The sequence below is a fragment of the Stegostoma tigrinum genome, chromosome 14 (assembly GCF_030684315.1).
Source record: "Stegostoma tigrinum isolate sSteTig4 chromosome 14, sSteTig4.hap1, whole genome shotgun sequence".
NCBI classification, from domain to species: domain Eukaryota; kingdom Metazoa; phylum Chordata; class Chondrichthyes; order Orectolobiformes; family Stegostomatidae; genus Stegostoma; species Stegostoma tigrinum.
In genome coordinates this window covers 29,346,535-29,366,748 of record NC_081367.1, presented here as the reverse complement: position 1 = coordinate 29,366,748, position 20,214 = coordinate 29,346,535, and the positions used below count along the sequence as shown (strand labels likewise).

The 20,214-nt window shown below is 41.8% G+C and overlaps 1 protein-coding gene across 5 annotated transcripts; it reads left to right on the top strand.

Moving 5' to 3' along the window:
* Positions 1-2,614: 2,614 nt before the first annotated feature.
* On the top strand, positions 2,615-18,173 carry slitrk3a (SLIT and NTRK-like family, member 3a). 5 transcript variants are annotated; one of them, XM_048542537.2, is made up of 3 exons: positions 2,615-3,677; positions 7,507-11,487; positions 18,055-18,173. In XM_048542537.2, the coding sequence occupies exon 2, from the start codon at positions 7,579-7,581 to the stop codon at positions 10,201-10,203; it is 2,625 nt and encodes an 874-aa protein (XP_048398494.1). In that variant the 5' UTR covers positions 2,615-3,677; positions 7,507-7,578; the 3' UTR covers positions 10,204-11,487; positions 18,055-18,173. The 5 variants fall into 5 exon arrangements, with proteins under 5 accessions (XP_048398494.1, XP_048398496.1, XP_048398495.1 ...); XM_048542539.2 differs by lacking the exon at positions 2,615-3,677 and adding an exon at positions 3,771-3,996; XM_048542538.2 differs by lacking the exon at positions 2,615-3,677 and adding an exon at positions 4,007-4,596.
* Positions 18,174-20,214: the final 2,041 nt, after the last annotated feature.

Sequence of the window (20,214 nt, the reverse complement as noted above, 5' to 3'; positions counted from 1 at the left end):
GACGGGTTCACGTGAAGAGTTAAATGCAGCCTGAGCAGATTGTATCCGGTAAAGGCGAAATCCCTCGTGGGAAAAAAAACCCCAGAAACTATCAGATTCTGTTCCGACTCCAGTTTCAGTGCTGTTAAATTGAGATGATGGTAATTTTGGTATGAACTCGCACAGTGAGCAAAGACGCAGCAATATTTCATCCCTCGTCAAACTGAAAGACTCTAGCCGACGTGTATAAATGTACGGAATCGAGCAGATTGTTTCTATATCGCATTTGGGAAAACGGTAGGGGAGGTGTGGAATCTATGATGTATGTTGGTCGATCTGAATCGCTAAGCCCAACATAACCACTGCGCTTTCCTCTCGCAGTTCCATGAAAATAGACCCTGGTAAGTACGCCTCCTATTGGCTTTCGGGTTCTGCTGCTAATCACGTAAGCGGGTAAAGCCAAGATGACAGGAGCTGGTAAAGTGATTGAAATCAAAACAGAAACACCCAGCCGGTCAGGCAGCATCTGTGCAGAGGGGAATAGGGTTGACATCTCAAGTCGATGACTTTATATCATGCCATTGAAGATCATACCTAGCCGGCATTTTTTATTCCTAGCTGCTCGGCTGCTAACCTCGCGAATTTGAAAGTCAGTATCTGGAACAATGAAACTTGTCGACCCCAACAGATATAAATGAGACCGTATTGGATGTTGGAATGTAAACGCTTCTTAATGTGTTCTCGAAATGAAATGTGGGATTTTGTTTTCGCGCGTTTGGTTTATTTGTAAACCTCTCGGGGATTGGCGTTTTATTAAACAGCACATCTGTTGTTTATGAAATCACTACCTACGCTGCATCCCTATTTTTGAGCCAGGCTTCCACACACACACACACACACACACACACGTGTAAATCTCCTAGTCCAGCATCTCTGCGTCCTGTCATTTGGGATTTTTTTTAAAGTACCTTGGAAATCCTTCTCAGAGGAAGCTTGTTAACCATCGCCGGAGCTTACAATGATGGTTAGAACGCTCCCTTACTACTGGGGCGTGTGTGCTGCGCAGATGTGGAGGATTATATATTTCAGCGACGTAGTTTGAGAAACAAGGGTCAGGGCAAACCTATTGGGTACATCTATAAAGTGTACACAGTTTGGCGTATTATACGGTTCCCATTGGTTAACGTTGGTGCAAGGCACTAGCACACACGATGAGTCGTGCCTCTCAGTGGAGGACTGAAGAAAGGGGAAACTCACGCTGAGAAAAGCAAATTCGGAATTTATAACCGTACAAATTTTACAGTTGTCTGCACTCACCAACTGAAAGTGCCAGAACAATAACGTGCATGATGACTCACTGCGTAAATTAGATATCCAATGCCACAAAATTAGCACTGACAACAATTGAAGGGCAAACTGAGATTAAAAACGGAAGTTTGGAAGGTGGATGGATTAAGTTGAAAGTTGGACGGGAGACTGAAGAACGCCAGAGAACCAGCAAGTTGATGCCAACGGTCCGAGAAGGCGATGGTGACTTCGAGAAGACTGAAACAAAAAAACGCAATACTGAGTTGGGTTCCAGCGTGTACATCTGATTACTGTTCGTTGAAAGAAGACCAGTTGTCTAACTAGGCGAATGGTGAATAGGTATACCTCACCGGAAACCACAACGTCCTGTTGGACTGAGATTGCGGCCAAAATGATCGATTCTAGTGTTGGGCGCACCATATTCAGACATGCATTCCCCATTCTTGCTGGTGTCAGTTCCCATAATAAATCTGACTGCTCATTTCATGTTGTAGTTAACATTTATTCAACGCGACCTGCGGTCATCACAACATTGACAAAATATTTCCAGGAAGCATTTGCACATCTTGCACCAAAATAGACTTTCGAGACCATTGCATATCTGAAAGATACCATATAAAAACACGAGCACCCACGCAGTATATCTAATTGCTAACTGCTTGAACATATTCAGCTGCCCCATCTCCCCTCTGCCCTCCCTTCTCCATTGCTCCAAATATTGACCTTCGTAGCCATTCCTCCTCATTGAAACGGATACCTCGTTGTTTGCTTCAATGTTAAAACACGTTTATTTTCAATTATCATTTTTTAAAAGGAAACACAATTAATCAAAATGCCAGGAATTGGGGGAAATTGTTTCCTGTTCCCCCACAGCAATTGCTCGCTGGAGTTTCCGGGAGATTAATCTTCAATGTATGAAGATCTCAGGGCAATGCTTGGAGGATTGGCGATTCTATGTGCGCCACTCTCTATGCCAGAACCCAGAAAGTACTGTGAAGGATGTCAACACTTTGTGAACCATTTGGCTGATTTAATCATGTGTTTTTCCATATTTGTTCTGTGTAACTATTATTTAAAAAGGTTGTGAATGTGGAAGAAGGGAGAGCCAATTGTTTGTTTTCAGTGGGGTTTTTTGGAGGGGGGTTGTGCTGTACATGGGCACGTTAATTTTATCTTTATGTTTCGGACGATGCCCATTCCAGACACAGGGGCGGCACTTGAGTTCATCACAGCTTAACGGATGGCTGCTGAATCTGGTCCGTAGGCTTATTTACATCTACATGCAGCTTGCTGGTGATGATTATCCTTCAGGCGATAAACCAGACTGACCGAAAAGAGGAGAATGTGAGGAGACTACACACCAACATGCACACCCCGCCCCCCAGCACCGCCATTACAAATTGAGAATGTACCGACGACTTCGTCCTCCTCTATCTGAGGTCATGTTCGTCAAACTGGCAGAGAAATTGGGGAAAGGAGTGATAAAGCTTCACATAAGGAATGGCAGTGCACATCTCCTCCAGCTGAGACTCCGCCTCACACAGTGTTTCTGTTAGCTGTGAAGGGACAACTTGTCCCCTTCGCTGAAGCATGGCCCTACCGTTGGAGGTAGAGGATGAGGTCGCTGAAGTTTATTTCAGATGGCCGGTGTGTTTAACATCTGCCAGTCTGACTGCTGTCAAAACAAAGTGGAATGACACAGCGCCATCTGTGAGCACTTGCACACTGCTCCCTCGATTCGACATGAATGGTACTGTCCGCGAACACTTCAATCAGTCAACGCAAGAATAAAACATTAAATAACTGAACGTATTTGCAAAACAAAAAAAAGGTGTTTCACTCAAACCAGTAGGCTGGAGACCTCAATTTTAAAATTGGACATCACTGTATGAGTTTATTTTGAAGTTATGTGGCATGTCATGACTTTCCATCAGCACGCACCTTATAGAAACGGATAGAGTGCAAGTCTGAATTCCTTCGTGAGTTCCTGATTGGGTTAAGGGATATTGAATTTGCCTGCGTTCCTGCAACCGGGCGAGAAAACTCAATAGTGACTTCCAGTAAGCAGAAATAAAAGGGAGTTTTCCTCATCAAAAATATAGCGGGTGATTCCCGCCGCTACAGTCACTCGCTCTTCTATGCAAGTGGATTTCTTCAGTCCTTAAGTGCAAACGCACCTCCGCGTGGACAGTGGGATTGGGGGGCGTAGGGGAGGAGCAGAAAGGACCAGGGATAACACGATGAAAATAATGATCTCTCGCTGATTGCTCGTTCGCTCTGATCTCCCTGCCACTCGACAAAATGCCTTTTGCAGCAAAGCGGAATCTCCCCGCAGACTCCGGGGCGCTGCCCTGCTGGAACGTAACCCGTCAAACTGGGAAATTACCGAGGTCGTGAGTGAGATTTACCGCCTCTCTGTGATAAACATGTTTTCCAGAACGTGCCGGGGTGGGGGGCGGGGGATCTGCTGTCTTCGGGTCTCACAGGGGGCAGGGTCGCGTTTACTTTTGCTAAATTGTTTCGCTAATGGAGATATTTAGCCCTTGAACCGAAGACATTAGCCTAGCCTGGCCACTGCTGTTCACCCGAGTTTGCCATGACACCTAATATTTACAAGCAGCCTCGACAGATTTGCGATAGCTCTTCTTTTTCAAGAAATGCCAATATATATCTTTCTTTTTAAATGTCCGGAATAGCAGTAGCCTCTTGGTAAGCCTCAGTTCACTATCCTGCAGCGCACTCACACAGCTTGCGCCCGCGGTGTCAGAAGTAAATATTTGCAAAGTGCGATAGATGGAATGTGGTGTTGCAGCTGCTCGGGGTGAGATAAGCGCTATGTCTAAGCTGGCACACGGTCGTTATAACCAGGCTTTCTCTTCCCCCAACACCCCTTAAAAACTGTTGGGAGGGGGGTGGGTGTGCGATTGAGGTCATTGTCCAACTGAAAAAAAAAGCTGCATGCTAATCGGCTCGGTCAAAGCGTCAACTGGAGCGGGTCCATTCTCGTAGTGAATGAGCTGGTTATGGAGGTGCTGTGGCCTCGTGGCCGGTGCAGTATACCCCAGAGCTGGGGCACTGACTGCAGTCATCGCCATTCCTGAAACCCAATCGCTTCGCAGCAAGAGACCGCCGGCGGGTTTTGCGCCAGAAAGCGATGATTTCGAGTCAGTTTTTTCAACCTTGGTGTGTCTACCCCTTTAAGGAAGAGCGTGTCCCAGGGATTGCTGCTTTCCGACTAACCAATGAGGGATGGAGCCTCCAGAAAGTCTTTTCAGTCCTTTCGTACAATTCGACGCATGTTAAAATAAAGTAAGTGTCTCGAAGCACCGCAAGGAGCGTGGGTGCAGAAAGTGCCGACCATCTTGATTTTGACTTGCTGGATCATATTTGCTGACCCCGGGAGTCGGTTTGTATGAACGGACCCTGTGCAGCCTCAGTGTGAGGCGGGGCTGGAGCTGGGATTAGCACTGGAGACCCGCTTCATTCAGCGCTCTCTGAATTCACTGTGGGCCGACAGCGCGGCCTCTTTAAGCCACCCTTCGACTCTTGCCCTGTCAGGATTTGAGCAGCATCCTGGAGAGGACGGGTGGGGGGAGGGGGTCAGAGCGAGCGAGCGAGCGAGAGAGAGAAATTACAAACTGCTTCTGTGACTATAGTGAACCCGAATCCCTGAACAGCAAGCGCACACGCCAAACACAAGGATAACGGCGTTTTATTTTTAGCGAAGACGACGTTGAACTGTCATCATCGTGTTTTTTTTTATAAACGGTGAGTGTTTGGTGCAGGGGAAACCAAGCAACGCGCCTGTGGGAGATAAATAAATCAGATTAAAACCGAAAGAGTGCGGTGTTGCAGGTTCCTTCTGATTGTCAGTGTGCTGTTGGAAAGCGGGGGGCGAAATCTGTTGGGAGTCAGCCTGGAACGCACTGAGTCTCCCCGCCGCCACCCCAAACACCCTCCCCGAGCGGACGATTCTGGATCTAATCCCCTAGTCAACGGTCTCGCTTGAAATGCCTGCCTGTTAATCGTGACTGTTCCAGTCGAACAGAAAACCGCTGGTGACCCATTAAAACAGATGCTATTCCGGGCGCTGCTGACTTCTTCCCGCTCCTTTACTCCGAACTCTTCTTCAGGAAGGGCAAGAAAAGGATTGAGTCGATGAAAATCTCCTGAGAGAAGCCAGAAGTAAATGTTTACCACCCCCCTCCAAAAAAAGTGCCAAGTGCATTCTAAATTCTCACCCACCCCCATCACTTACACACACAGACACTCTCTCCCTCACACAGACACTCTCTCTCTCTCACACACACAGACACTCTCTCCCTCACACACATACACCCTCTCTCTTTCACACACGCGCGCACACAGAGAGTCCTGGCTCGCTTCAGTCAGCCGCTAAGTCCTCAAAGCTCATCCCATGACGTAAAAGGAAAAATGAAGAGACTGGTCGAGGGCAAGTGATTTTCCGATGCAACTGAACGTCCCAAATGTGCTGGTGCACTGGGTGAAAGCAGCAGCCTCGAAGGTTCCTGCAGCTTGGGGGTGAGCGAGAGGCAGACTTTCCACAGCCATCATTGAAGAGGCAGAGAGACAGGAGAGAGAGCGAGAGGGGGAGCGAGCTGCATTCTAAAGATTCACTTACATTCTTATCACGTCGGCATTTTCCTCAGACTCTTCAACAACGAGAGTGAAGGCAGCTCGAGCATATCCTCAACTCTTTTCACTTCTTGAACTAAAATCGGCTACGGACGGTAAGTAGACTGCTGTATTGGAGACTTTAGACACGGCTCCATTGTGTGAAAATATTCAGTGGTGGGGCTGCTATTTCAGTGAGGTTTCTTGAAGGCGTTGTTCCTAATAGAATAATGTTATGATTGTATCTGGCTGGTAAGACAGTAACAGATTGTTTAAATGCCTTTATTGGAATTTGCGTCTCTCCCGGTTTACCACTTTGTTCTGCACTCCGTGTACCGTATTTGATCCTCATCTCAATAGCACCAGAGGAATTTCTATTTTTGAACTTCCCTTTCCATTGTCCCGATTTTCCGCTTCTCGTCATTAACCTTTTGAGTTCATTTACCGAGCTGTCATCGCCCTCCAGCGCAGGTTAAGGGGTTTTGTTTAAAAAAATACGAATTCAGACACAAATTGTTCAAACCTGTATCGTCTGAAGTGATTTTTTTTTAAAAAAGCATCCTTTTTTTATCCAGGGTCACCGTCAGCGTTTCACCTTTATGTGGGGAGATTATAATAAGCAAATGCCGTGATTACTTAGAGACGATGTAGTGTCACAGTTATGCGCAAAGTCGGCTTTTTCTCTGATTCTATCTAATAAAACGGGCTAGTGGAGCTGGTCACCACACCGTCTAAAGATGTGCGGTGCAAAACCCTTTCTAAGCCCGAGCCGGTTGACGGTCGTTGCCAAAGGGTCTGCAAATGTAGCCGCCAGAATAACCCACCAGATAACCAGGTTTTGATTCGGTGATATTCTGCTGTGTTTGACCTCAGTCCTTCCACAGTTTAAGATGGGTGTGTGGCAAATGTTTATATATTGCATTTTGCAAACCTCTACATTGATAGATTCCCGCCCCGCCCCAAAGTAAATGAATTTTCACATCAGCAATCATACGGTTGGTGTTTGACACTCCGGGTTTAGCGTGCACATGATTGGATTAAATTGGGAGATATCAGACTGCTTTTATTCCAAGGAGAAAAATGAGGACAATACACAGATTTGGCTGTTCCCAACACACGGTACAGCCCAGTTTTCTGCACACTCTCTGGATTGGACATCATCAAATATTCAGACATTTTTATTATCTCTAGCAGTAATTCACCAATTTCCTTCTTCTCTCCCCTTTTTTAAAAACAAAAAATATTAAAATAAATGAGAAATACCAATCATTCCCCAGCTACTGCCAGTGCCGAAATGTCATTATCTTCGTAGGTGCCTGGGATGCTGTCAAATGTCTTTCATATTTCCAGGAAATTGCTGCAATATATTCGTGCCTTTGTTTTGTGGGTAGTGATAGAGGTGTATAACATTCTTCCTTATGTAGAATACTCTGTGTGTTTGTAGAGAAATCTAGAAGGTGTCTGTATGTATGATTGGGGTGTCTATCCACATTGAAAGGTTGGATTCAATTTGTCAGGACGCAATGGTTTTCTCAAGGGAATTCTAAAATCTAATGCCATTTTCTACGTGTCTTCTGTGTACAGTTATTGCATCTCCAGGAGCTCCCCTACGCCTCATAGCTGCTGTCCCTCCAGCTGAACAGAGAGAAAAAAAAGATGTTCTGGATAACCCTTTTAAGCACAATAGCTCTAGGATGGAGTACGTCGATTCCACTGATGGAGGACTCCAAAGAGTTAGATGAATCTTGCATGAATCCATGCTACTGCGAAGAAAAGGAAAGTTTTTTGCAAATACACTGTGAAAGTAAAGGTTTTACAAATCTTAGTCAGATAACCGAGTCATGGAGAAGACCGTTTAAACTTTACCTACAAAGAAACTCAATGAGGAAACTCTATTCTAACGGGTTTCTGTTTCTAACTAACGCAGTATCAATTAACCTTGGAAACAACGCCCTGCAGGACATTCAGGCAGGTGCCTTTAATGGCATGAAACTTCTGAAACGCTTATATTTACACGAAAACAAACTAGAGGTTTTTCGAAATGATACATTCTTGGGTTTGGAGAGTTTGGAGTATCTGCAGGCCGACTACAACGTGCTGAAGAGGATTGATGGCGGTGCATTTAGGAACCTCAATAAACTTAAAGTGTTGATAATCAATGACAATCTGATACCCCTTCTACCGCACAATCTCTTCAGGGCAGTTTCCTTAACCCACATCGATCTGCGTGGTAATAGGTTAAAGTCATTGGTTTATGCGGGGACGCTGGAATACATTGGCCGGCGCCTCATGGAGATCCAATTGGAGGAGAACCCATGGAACTGTACGTGTGACATTGTGCCATTGAAGTCTTGGCTAGAAAGCATACCGTACACGGTTCTTGTCGGGGATATTACGTGTGAGACACCATTCCATCTCCATGGCAAGGATTTGAGGGAGATCAAGAGAAGTGAATTGTGCCCGATTCACTCAAGCGTGGAGGTAGAGGTCAGCTTGGGTATCCCACAGCTTGCTTCCAGTAACGACAATGCATGGCCTACCAAGCCTTCCTCCATGTCTTTATCAGTGACATACACGGCCTCTTCTGTTGAATACAAGACATCAGGTAAATTGCCAAAAGCAACCAAGACTCCAAACACTTTAAAAGCACAGCCAACTCTGCGCAGCGTTTATTCGGGACAAAATCAGCCTATAGTTGCAGGCTATCAGACCAGGCCACCCATCCCTATTATCTGTCCCACGGAATGTACCTGCAGCTTACATATCAATGATTTGGGATTGACAGTACAGTGCAAAAATAAAGCGATCCAGAATATGTCTGAATTAATACCAAGGCCGCTGAACGCTAAGAAGTTGTATTTAACTGAGAATCTAATTCAGAAAATCTACAGATCAGATTTCTGGAATTTCTCCAGTTTGGATCTTTTGCATTTGGGGAGCAACAGTGTGTCATATATTCAAGATGGTGCTTTCATGAATCTTCCAAATTTAAAAACCTTGTACTTGAACAACAACGAAATCGAACGTCTCACCCCCGGCATGTTCAGAGGGCTGCACAGTTTAGAATACCTATATTTTGAATACAATATCATAAGGGAAATCCAACCAGCGTCTTTCAGCTTGATGCCTAATCTTCAGCTATTGTTTCTCAACAATAATCTTCTCCGAACTCTACCCACGGACGCTTTCACGGGCACCTCTCTGGGTAGGCTGAACCTGAGAAATAACTACTTTCTGTATCTGCCGGTGAGTGGAGTGCTCGAGCATTTGGACTCCATTGTACAGATCGATCTGAACCAGAATCCCTGGGATTGCTCGTGCGATTTGATTGCTCTCAAGCAGTGGGTGGAAAAGATCAGTACAGTTAAACTGATTGGCAACGTGCTGTGCGAGACACCGGAGTTCTTAAGCGGGGTGGATCTGAAGATGGTCGACTACGAGGTGTTATGCCCCGAACTGAAACATGCCGCTGCCTCTCCGGCCGTGCCCGGCTTCGGGGGGAATGGTAATGTGATTTCTACAACCACGGGGTTCGGCTTCTCCTCGCAAGGTGGCGCCATTCCTCTTTCAGTCCTGATCCTGAGCCTTCTGATAATTTTCATTTCAGCTGTATTTATTGCCGCGGGTCTCTTCGCTTTCGTGCTTAGGAGGCGTAAGAAATCGCCCTTCAGGAGACGGCAGGACGTCGACCTGACTGGTATGCAAATGCAGTGCAGAATCTTCGAGGAGAGAGCTGCCAACTCACCCGAGAAAGCGGCCAGTCACGTTTACGACTACATCCCCCACCCGGTCACTCAAATGTGCAACAATCCCATCTATAAACCACGTGAGGGTGAAATGGAGGAGGAATTCGCAGAGACTCAGGAAAATAATACTAATTACAAAACTCTGGAGAAAGACAAGGAATGGAAAACGTCACTGTCAAACAGCAACCTTAATACCATAGTTACGATCAATCAGACTAACGATTTTGCAAATTTTCCAGAAAATGGGGTTATATATCCCAGTGTGTTGGACAGAGATAGAACAGCTCACACGGTTGGCTTTGTGGACTGCCTGTATGGCACCGTGCCCAAGTTAAAAGAGCTGCATGTCCACCCTCCTGGCATACAATATCCTGACTTACAGCAAGATGCCAGGTTTAAAGAAACGATTCTTTTTGGCTCATCTGGACGGGGATATCCTGAACAAACCCAGAGCGAATACCTCGAGTTAAGGGCCAAACTTCAAACTAAGCCAGACTACCTCGAAGTACTAGAGAAGACATCCTACCGATTTTAGATATCATACCAACAGAAACGAACCCCAAACTCAGCATGTTTTAGAAGGTAAAGGGAAATTATCCGCCATCCCCTCATTAGGTTGCTTTGGACGAAAGGCCATATTCAAATCATACTCAATGAAGTGCCTTTGCAGACTTTAGCCAGCAATGATATGAATCATATTTTTTTATGGTAACGAGAACTGACTGCCGTCTGTAGTCATATAGAGGGCTGGTTATCGACCGTCATATAAATAACCCTATTCATTACTGGCAGCGACTTTGTTCACTTTATTTGGCAGGAAGTGATGGCTCTCTCTTGCTCTCTCCCTCTCTCACCCAAATGAACGCCGAGAGCATAATCTGTGAAACATTGACTGCAGTCTCGCTGCATGTGTAAAGCTGCCGGGGTATAACTCGCTCAAATGACAAGAAGTTAACTTGGTAATTAAAGTGACTGCAACGCTCTATCGTTCAGTGTTATTTAATTTTTTTTATATTATATATAAATATATATTATATTCAAGAGGGGAGTATTAAAAAAAAACTCTACGACGCATCTATGGATTTCAATTTGTGAATATGACGCCAAGATTTTATTATAAACAATGCACTTTCTTAAAAAAAGCTCGTCAATGTTGATGCTTATACCACTAACAGCTTTGTAAGAAGCACTTTTAATGTTTTCTCTCTCTCTCAAACACACACAAAGATTTCGAAGTGTGCATATTTATTCTGTAATTTCTGTGAACAATCATTGTAAAGGTAATAATGTTAACTCAATGTAGTGACTGCGTCTGGTAAAGCTTTCATAATAAAAGGGTGATAAACTATGCAATGACATGTAAAGATTGTATGTGAATAGAACGACAGCAGGCGAAGGAAACACAAGATATAAATTTGCAAAATGGAAAACCCCCGATTCCAGAATCAAATCTAACATGTCTTACAACAAGCTTCTCTCGTCTACCCACTATATTTAGAACTGTTTTGCCTTAATATAATCTACCGTCACTTAAATGACATTAGCAGTTTCTGAGACTTAAAGCACAGTAGGCAAAATATTGCAAAGACGATTGGACATTAGCACGTTGGTAATTCTACTCAGCCATCTTTTGGAGAGTTTTAGTTTCTTTTTAAATATTTTGTTTTATTCTCTAAAAAAATGCATCTAGTTTTGCAGCAAGTCCAGTCTGTGGGGACCAAAATAGACTGCGCCATCGTCACACCGGGCACAACACAAGGAAGCCAGTAACTAAAAGGAAGCTGGATCTTAATGTAAATAACGTTATCCTTGATAAACTGTAAGTAATGCTTCTTTCAATAAATAATTCCACTGAGCAAACTGCTTGCATCTTCAAATTTAAGGTGGTCAAATATTATTATGTCGCAACAATTCACATAAAAGGACACTGCTGCAAATCACAGCAGATTTCAAGGTGCACCTGATTTTTGTTTAGGCGTTTTAAAATTTTAGGTTAAAGAAATTAAATTCCTATATAGCGGGGACAAATTCAGCAATCCCAGGTGGTATATTTGAAGGGGTACCTGCAATGGGGATCACATTGCCTCATTCAATTGTTGTTCAACTGACAGAAGAAGGTGCTAATTCCAGCAGAGGGCACCTTATTCCAATCACAACTATTTGACGCAACGACTACACTTCTTAACGCTAAATTCAATCGGTTTTATACTCCCAGGAGGCTCAGTCTCATTGAGAGTAAATTGCTGATGCATTTCCATTTTATACCAACTGAGTTAAGATACAGAAGTTAAATCGTTATCGAATTCCTCTCGGATTTGAAAATCTGTTGGTTTCCAATGATCGGTTTCTGACATTAATTGGAAGTTGTTTTATTAATTAAGCTACCGACTGCATTATTTGCTTTAAATATTCCATGGCAACTGTCGGTGATCTATTTCTGACTGTTTATTAATACATTGCTGATGGCGACTTTTACAGTGGTAGTGAAATGAACCTGTGGGCATACTGTTTCGGATCTTCAGATTGCCCTACCTTCGCTGGCAGGCATCTTGTAAACTGGCAAAGATAAATCAGTTTTCAAGGATATGGACCAATAGATTGATGACGTTAATCTTCTGGTTTTATTTGCTGAATCTACACCCTCTTCCAACGGTGTACTCCTATGGCTAGCGTACAGGGTAGATTTTAACTTTAACGGTAGGGAAATCTCTATTTTCCCGGAGTACAGCCCCATATATTTGACGGCAAGAGCCTTCTCCTGCTGAATTAGATGTTTACTTACTGACATTAACCCGATATGCAGCTGGTCTAAATTGGGTATTTGTTTCTGAAATAAGAAATATCTAACCTGCTGCATTCTAACCAATTACAGCCTCTGATAGAAATGATTAATGGTCTGAAACGTCCCTATTTGAGAAGGTTAATGTTACGTACAATATCCTGATTGAAGTTCAGCTCGAATGCAGATTCTTTACTGTCTGAACTCTTCGCACCGAAGAGAGCGACGCGATTCCTTTGTCCATGGCAGGTTAGAGTGACGTAACAAACCCACTACTTCCTCTTGTTGGAACTATCAGCAGTGTTTCAACATTGTACGCAGTTGGTCACAAGGGGTTAGCGATGAGCTATCAGATGAGGATTGTTATATCTGCATTTTTTTCCCACAATCGAACCTTGATTAAACTCGATGCTTAAACTTGGCAAGAGAAAGGAAATGCGCTTTAGGCGGCTCAATCGCTTGCCGTTCACATTGTTATTCTTTTAGCCATTGCAACATCATCCCTTTTTTTTATCTCAGAGCTCACCTTTTATTCTTGACTTCTGACCCTTTCGCTGCTTCTACTTATTTAAAGTCCAGTACGTTTCTAACTTATCTGGTTCTGATCAAATTGACCCGAAACGTCAACTTTCCTGTCTCCACAGCTGTTGTCTGGCCTGCTAAGCATTTTCAGCAACTTATGTTTTGAAGTCAGATTTCCTACATTCCCAGTACTTTGTTTTTATTGATACTCCCAATCAAAGGGAGAAAAAGAGTAATTGGACTGGGATATACTAGGCTTAATTTATCCTTCCGCCTCTACGGGAAAGAGGGCAAATGATTGCTCGGACAGTTCTCCGGGTTTATCACCAACTGCAGTTTGATGAGAAATTGATCGGACACCCTCCAAACCTTGCCATGCCCACTAGGGGAAGACATGCAGCTTGTTGGATGCATGATAAATTCAATTTGCTCTGCTAAACAAACGAATAATGGGTTGCTAATCTTGAACGAAGTGTCACTGTCTAAAAATCCAGAGCCACCAGTTTAAAAACAATAAAGATTAGGTGACTTTATTTTTCTTTCAGAGGTTCATCAGTCTTTGGAGCTGTCTTTCTGAAAAAGGTGGTGGAAGAAATGTCTATGAATATTTTTAGTGTCGAAGTAGATAAATTCTTTTTAAGCAGTGGTGAAAGGCTATCGAAGGCAATTGACAATGTGGATTTGAGGCTACAATCAGAGCAGCCATGATCTTATCGAGTGGCAGAGCACGCTCATTGTCTCCTCTTACTTCTAATATATATGTACATTTTGTGTTAATAAATATCTTTAAATGCACTTTAAGCACAGAAGTAAATCACCACAGATGCTGTATATCTGAAATGAGAACAGAAACTATTAGAAATAGTCAACAGATCTAGGAGCAATTCTGGAGAGAATAAGAGAGTTAGAGAGCGAACCTTTCGGCTCCATGATTATTTTACTATCTTTGAACCTTAAACCTGATCCTCCCTGTGGTTATGGGTGATGACCTTTAGATGCAAGTTTCCGTTGAGCAGGTTGATTTATTTGGTAAGATTTGATTTGATTGTTAAAATTTTACATTTGTGGTTGACTCCAATGCAAGTTTTGTAGAAGTATTGAAATAACATGCCCATAAATTGTTCTTGTGCGCTACATCTATTTTCAAAGAATCTAATACAACTGACAGTTGCAAAAGGATTGGTAGACTTTGAATCATAATTAATCAAGATAAAGGTCCATCAATCGTCATCAACATATATATTTCGATGAGCTGTTTCTCAATTGCAGATCTTTCAGAAAGTTCATTTTCCAAAGTATCTGCAATTATTTAATCATATCAGTTAACAGCAGCAAAATGCAGTGAATGATGAATGTACGAAATAAGAACCGAAAACTCTGGAACGGTGCAGCAGGTTGGGGAGCATTGATGGACTGAGAAACAGAGTTAACGTTTCAGGCCTGTAACTGATGAAACATTAATTAAATCAGAAAATTGAATTTGATTTAATTAGATCAATTATGCACAAAATCAGAATATACAGGCTATTTGTGTGTTAGATAATTAGATTGTTATTCTAGTTAAGCATTAAAATTTACAATCAAGCTATACTACAGTATTCAACAAAGCAATCAATAGTTTGGAATTAATGATGAATAATTGAAAGTTGTTAAGTGTTTGCACTTTGGCTGTAAGGTTAATATGATTAGGTTAAGAATCATCTCACAATCAGTCAGATGTATTCCACTAGTGATGCTAACAGAAACCTTCATTACTTAAAATAAATGAAATAAAAACTTCAGATTTACAAAATACAACATGGTTGCAAAGGATCTTGAGATACTCCAACTTGTAGGTGGCCATTCACTAAATTGAGCCACCATTCTATGAAAATTTGCTGCATTGTAGGTTTGGATCTCTGATTGCGATTGAAAGATCAGAATGTAGAAAATTTGCATTCTCTCCTGTTTACATGCTTTCCAGTCCTCATTTTCTGAAATAATTTTAGGCACAAAGGCACAACACAAGTTTTTGTTCACAGTTTTCAAACTAATAGGTTAACGATATAGATGTGACTTTTGAGTGCGGAGTCTTGTTTCAAATTTCAGCTTCGTCCATTTTGTGTTACAATAACAAGCACATAAAATCTTCTACAACAAAAAACAAAGTTTGCTGGAAAAGCTCAGCAGGCCTGGAAGTATCTGCAATGGAATTCAGAGTCAATATTTTGGATTTGGTGACCCTTCCTTAGAACTGAGAAATGCTAACTGTGATACTTCTTCACAGATGCTGCCAGACCTGTTGAGCTTTTCCAGCAACTTCTGTTTTTGTTTCTGACTTACAGCATCTGCAGCTCTTTTTGTTTTTGCATAAAAAGTTTTCTGCTGTTAGTAACTTGTGGTGGATTTTGAAATACAGGGACCAAAAGTATATTTATATAGCTTTCACATATAGACAACCTTTATGTACTAGATTCCTTTATTGACAGTATACGATCATTGTATAATTCACAGAATTTATTTGCAGCTTTCAGCAGTAAAGGAACACCACCTTGACTAGTATGTTGAATGAAAATGGTGATTTATTCATATAGAATTGCATCAATTGTAATGTCCAGAAAGAAATTAGATATATGCTTGTAAAATAAATTTAAAAATGCAAGGCTATGGGAAGTGAATGGAGAAGTAAATTGGATATTGCTTTCCAACAGCTCATGCTGTACAATTCTCCATGGAATTGGTGTGTGAGATTTCCTATGCAACTACTCTCACAGGACATGGCACAGAGTATTGTAAGTTCTGGAAATCTGAAGTGTTAATAGAAAAGACTGGAACACTCAGCAGGTTAAACAGCATTAGTAGAGAAAACAAGATGGGGTCACTTTTGATGTTTATGTTAGGACATGTTATCCATACATATCGTTTGTATATGTACCTGTCACTTTCTGGATGTATTACTGAAGTATTGCTTCAAAATTCTAGAACTCTCTCCATAACAGTACTTTGGGAAAATCCAGTCTACACACTTCACAGCTGCTGAAGAAGGCACATCACCACTACCTTTTTCAGGGCAATTTAAGGATGGGTAATAGATAGAAACTGATCTGCTAGCTCTGCCCATATCCTATATGTGATTAAAACTCCAGGCTTAGCATTTAGGAAATGTTCCATATAAGATTTGTGTGATTAAATATGGTCACAGTAATTATAAATTTATTCTAAACATGATGCTGTTAATTGTTATTACATTTTTATTATGATTCAAACCGAACAAGACAGGCCTCATCTTTAAGATAAAATGAACAAATACCATTTAGAGACTGTTTGCTATTGGTCACACACATAGTGCTCTACATTAATATGAATCATCATGGCATTTAATGTCAACTGTGATTTATGCCTTACCAGTTTATTTTCTCCCCTCAAACATAGCTGATTATTGGTGTTTCTGATTCTGTAGTAAATATTGCTTTGCAGCTTTGTTGTCCCTATGTATTTCACACTTTGACGTATGAAAAATGTGAAATGCATTGATATTACTTAATTTAATTGATCGAAACTGCTTAAACCAGCTGGTTTTGTAGAAGCACTAATTGCTCATAGTGTGGAATGCAAGGATAATAACATACTACAAATAAACAGATTGAAAAATTAGTCTGAATTGACACCACTATAATTCTGCCAACTATTAGTTTAGCAGATGTTGGTTACCTACAATTTAATACCTGACTGCTGCATTTTGCCAGGTCAATGGATGTGTGAAAGTCATAATAAATAGGTTTGAACTAATTCAATGTATGCAGTCTCTCTAGACAAAACAAATTCAGTTAGCCACATTTTTTATCCTATAAATAAACAGTATTTATGATGTATATAATGACAATATTTTCAAAGCTTGATCAAACTTCTTGCAGAATTGAAGTACTGGCCTTTAGGAGTTTCCAACTTAATTATAGAGAACCACCCAAAAAGTATTTATTCTACAAAATATTTCTTTGGTGCTAGAAGATGAGAGTATAATTGTGTGCTCTATATACTGTTACTATATATTTATAATCATTATGTTATTTGCTCCAAATTTAAATTATAGTCCAAATAGCAACCAGATATGAAGGTTAATCCTGTGCTACTTTCAATTTGAACAATCTCTCTTAGTCATACAAATTTGACTGACTTCTTCTACAACTAATTAGCTCATATCTTGAGGCCAATACAGGAGGTGGCTGTGAGAATGAGTTACACATGACAAATGCTCCCACTCGAGGGAGACACTAGTGTTTTGCTTATTAAGGACTGTTGTTTTATGTTGTCAGTAATTAAGGGTCAAATTGAGTCACAATTATTTAGCCATTGCAATGCAATCTCTTAGTATAAATGTTAGCTATTTTGTCTGCTGTAAAGATAATTAATGTTGTAATATGCAATATGTAGGTAGATTGCAATAAGAATTTGAAATCGGTTTATCGTTTGTATTACATATTAACTTTTCCAATGGTTAATGAATACATAATAAAATTTCAAATTATATTTGTTGGTATAAAATGTTGGTAAAGGGAAAATTTATTGATAAGGAGCATGAGTTATGTTTGTCATAACAAAACAATATCTTTATGTTTATAAGTGGATCCATGTTATGTACTCAGTTTCAACATGGTGTAATAGTTTAGATCTGAACCAACTTCAAACCTCTGTGAATTCCTTATGTAAGATATTATTAGATTTGTTTAAAAGTAATTACATATTATGCTTAAAATCAACAACTTGAACATATTGGTAGATTTTTTAATGCATTCCTTTATACTAGCTTATTTGCCTTCTTCATTTGTCATGATGAGCTTGACAGTATGTTTATATGCAGTGATAACTGTTTGGCAAAATACCTTTCTGATCTATTTTTTTCTCAGAACTAGCTTATGAGAACCACATGGTCTATTCCTTTAGCTGACTGTCCTTTTGCCTTTGGACCTGTATTTCTATATTTTGGCCTAGTCCAATCAATAGAATTAAAAATTGATTCTGATCGAAGTAACAGTGTGAAGTCTAAGAAATCATGTTGTCTGTACTCTGAAAGGTATGAGTTCACACTAAAACCTTCATTGTTTGCAGGCTTTGCTGGCGCTGTTTGGTTCCACACTCAGTCAACGGCGGCCATGATGTCAAGGGTGGTCACTTTCCCCTCACCTTTGGAATGCAGCTGTTTGATCCACATCAAAGATTTTAATGAGGTCAGAAGCTGAGTGGCCTCGGTGAAATCAAATTGAACATCAGTGAATACGTTAGTTCTGAACTGTTTTGTAGTAGTGTGTGATGTCACATTTCATCCCTCCCTGACATGCTCAAGGCTTTCTATGCTCGGTTTGAGCAGAATGCTAGCAACACGGTGATGCCTGCCCTGACAGCCCCAGACACATCCTTTCCCTTGGTCACCGCTGCAGACATCAGATTGGTTTTCCTGGGAGTCAACCCAAGGAAAGTGATGGGCCTGGATGGTGTCCCTGGCCGAGCACTGGGATCCTGTTCAGACCAACTGGTGGAGATATTCACCAACATCTTCAGCCTCTCCCTCTTACAAGCCCACCTGCTTCAAGACCACCATCTTCCCCGTTCCTAAGAACACACACACAATGTGTCTTAATGACTTTCGGCCAGTGGCTCTAACCTTAATAATTATGAAGTGCTTAGAAAGGCTGGCCATGGCCCACAACAACGCCAGCCTTCCAGCCTGCCTCGATCCCCTACAATTTTCCTACTACCATAACATAACCCTGCACTCGTCCCTGAAACATATGGACAACAAGGACACCTATGTCAGACTCCTACTTATTAATTACAATTCCACTTTCAACACCATTATCCCCTCCAGACTGATCTCAAAACTCCATGACCTTGGTCTCGGCTTTGCCCTCTACAGTTGGATCCTTAGCTTTCTATCCCCTGAACCACAATCAGTGAAGATAGGCAACCAGTCTTTGTCCATAATAACATTCAACACTGGAGCCCCCTAAGGGTGCGCCCTCAGCCCCTGACTGTACTCCCTGTACACCTATGACTGTGTTGCCAAATTCTAAACAAATATCATCTACAAGTTTACTGATGACACCACCATAGTGGGATGGATATCTAACAATCATGAGTCAAAATACAGAAGGGAGATAGAGGGCTTGGTGACGTGGTGCAGAGAGAACAACCTCTCTCTTTCAATGCAGTCAAAACTAAAGAACTGATCATTGACTTCAGAAAGAAAGGATGAGAACACGCCCCCATTTACATCAACGGAGCAGAGATTCAGAGAGTGGAGAGCGTCATGTTCCTTGGAGTGACAGTAACCCACAACCTATCCTGGACTTCCCACGTAGATGCGCCAGTAAAAAGGTACAAGAATGCCTCTTCTTCCTCAAGTAACCAGGTAATTTGATATGTCCATAAGGTTCCTCCCAAACTTCTACAAATGCACTGTTCTGAGGAAGGGTCACTGGACCCGAAACATTAACTCTGATTTTTCTCCTTCATAGATGCTGCCAGATCCACTGAGCTTTTGCAGCAACTTTGTTTTTGTGCTGCAGGTGCACCATAGAAATTCTGCTGTCCAGATGCATAATGGCCTGGTATGGTAACTGCTCTGACCAGGGCCATCATGGATGCCAATCTTCCACCCATGGACTCCACTTACGTGGTTCTAGCCTCAGAAAGGTGACCAATATCAGCAAAGACCCATCACACCCTGGTAATGGCCTCTGAAAACCTCTTCCATCAGGCAGAAGATACAGAAGCCTGAACACCTGCGCTAGCAGGCTCAGAAACAGCTTCTTCCCAGCCATTTTAAGACTGATGAATGGACTCTGTAGCCTTATATAATGCTAACCTCACGAATGTTGATCTCACCTCACACATGCCCTGTTCAATGTAACCGTTATGCCTCTGTCTAAGTCTTTTTGATCTGTATGTGTTTCCTTAAAAGTCCAGCCTATACTGCTTGTAAACAAAGCTTTTAACTACACTTCAGTACATGTGACAATTAATCAATCACTTTCCACCACGAAGCATCAAAGGTAGCATGGAGGTATTTGGATTAGATTTTCCCTGCTTTTTGTGTAGAGTTCATATTTAGGCAATTTTCCACATTGCCAGTGAACTGCCAGTGGTATAGCTGTACTAGAACAGTTTGCCTTGGGCTGCCACATGTTCTGGAGTACAAATCTTCAGGACTATTCCTAGAATTTTGTCAGAGCCCATGACTTTTGCAGTATCCAGTACCTCTAGCTGTTT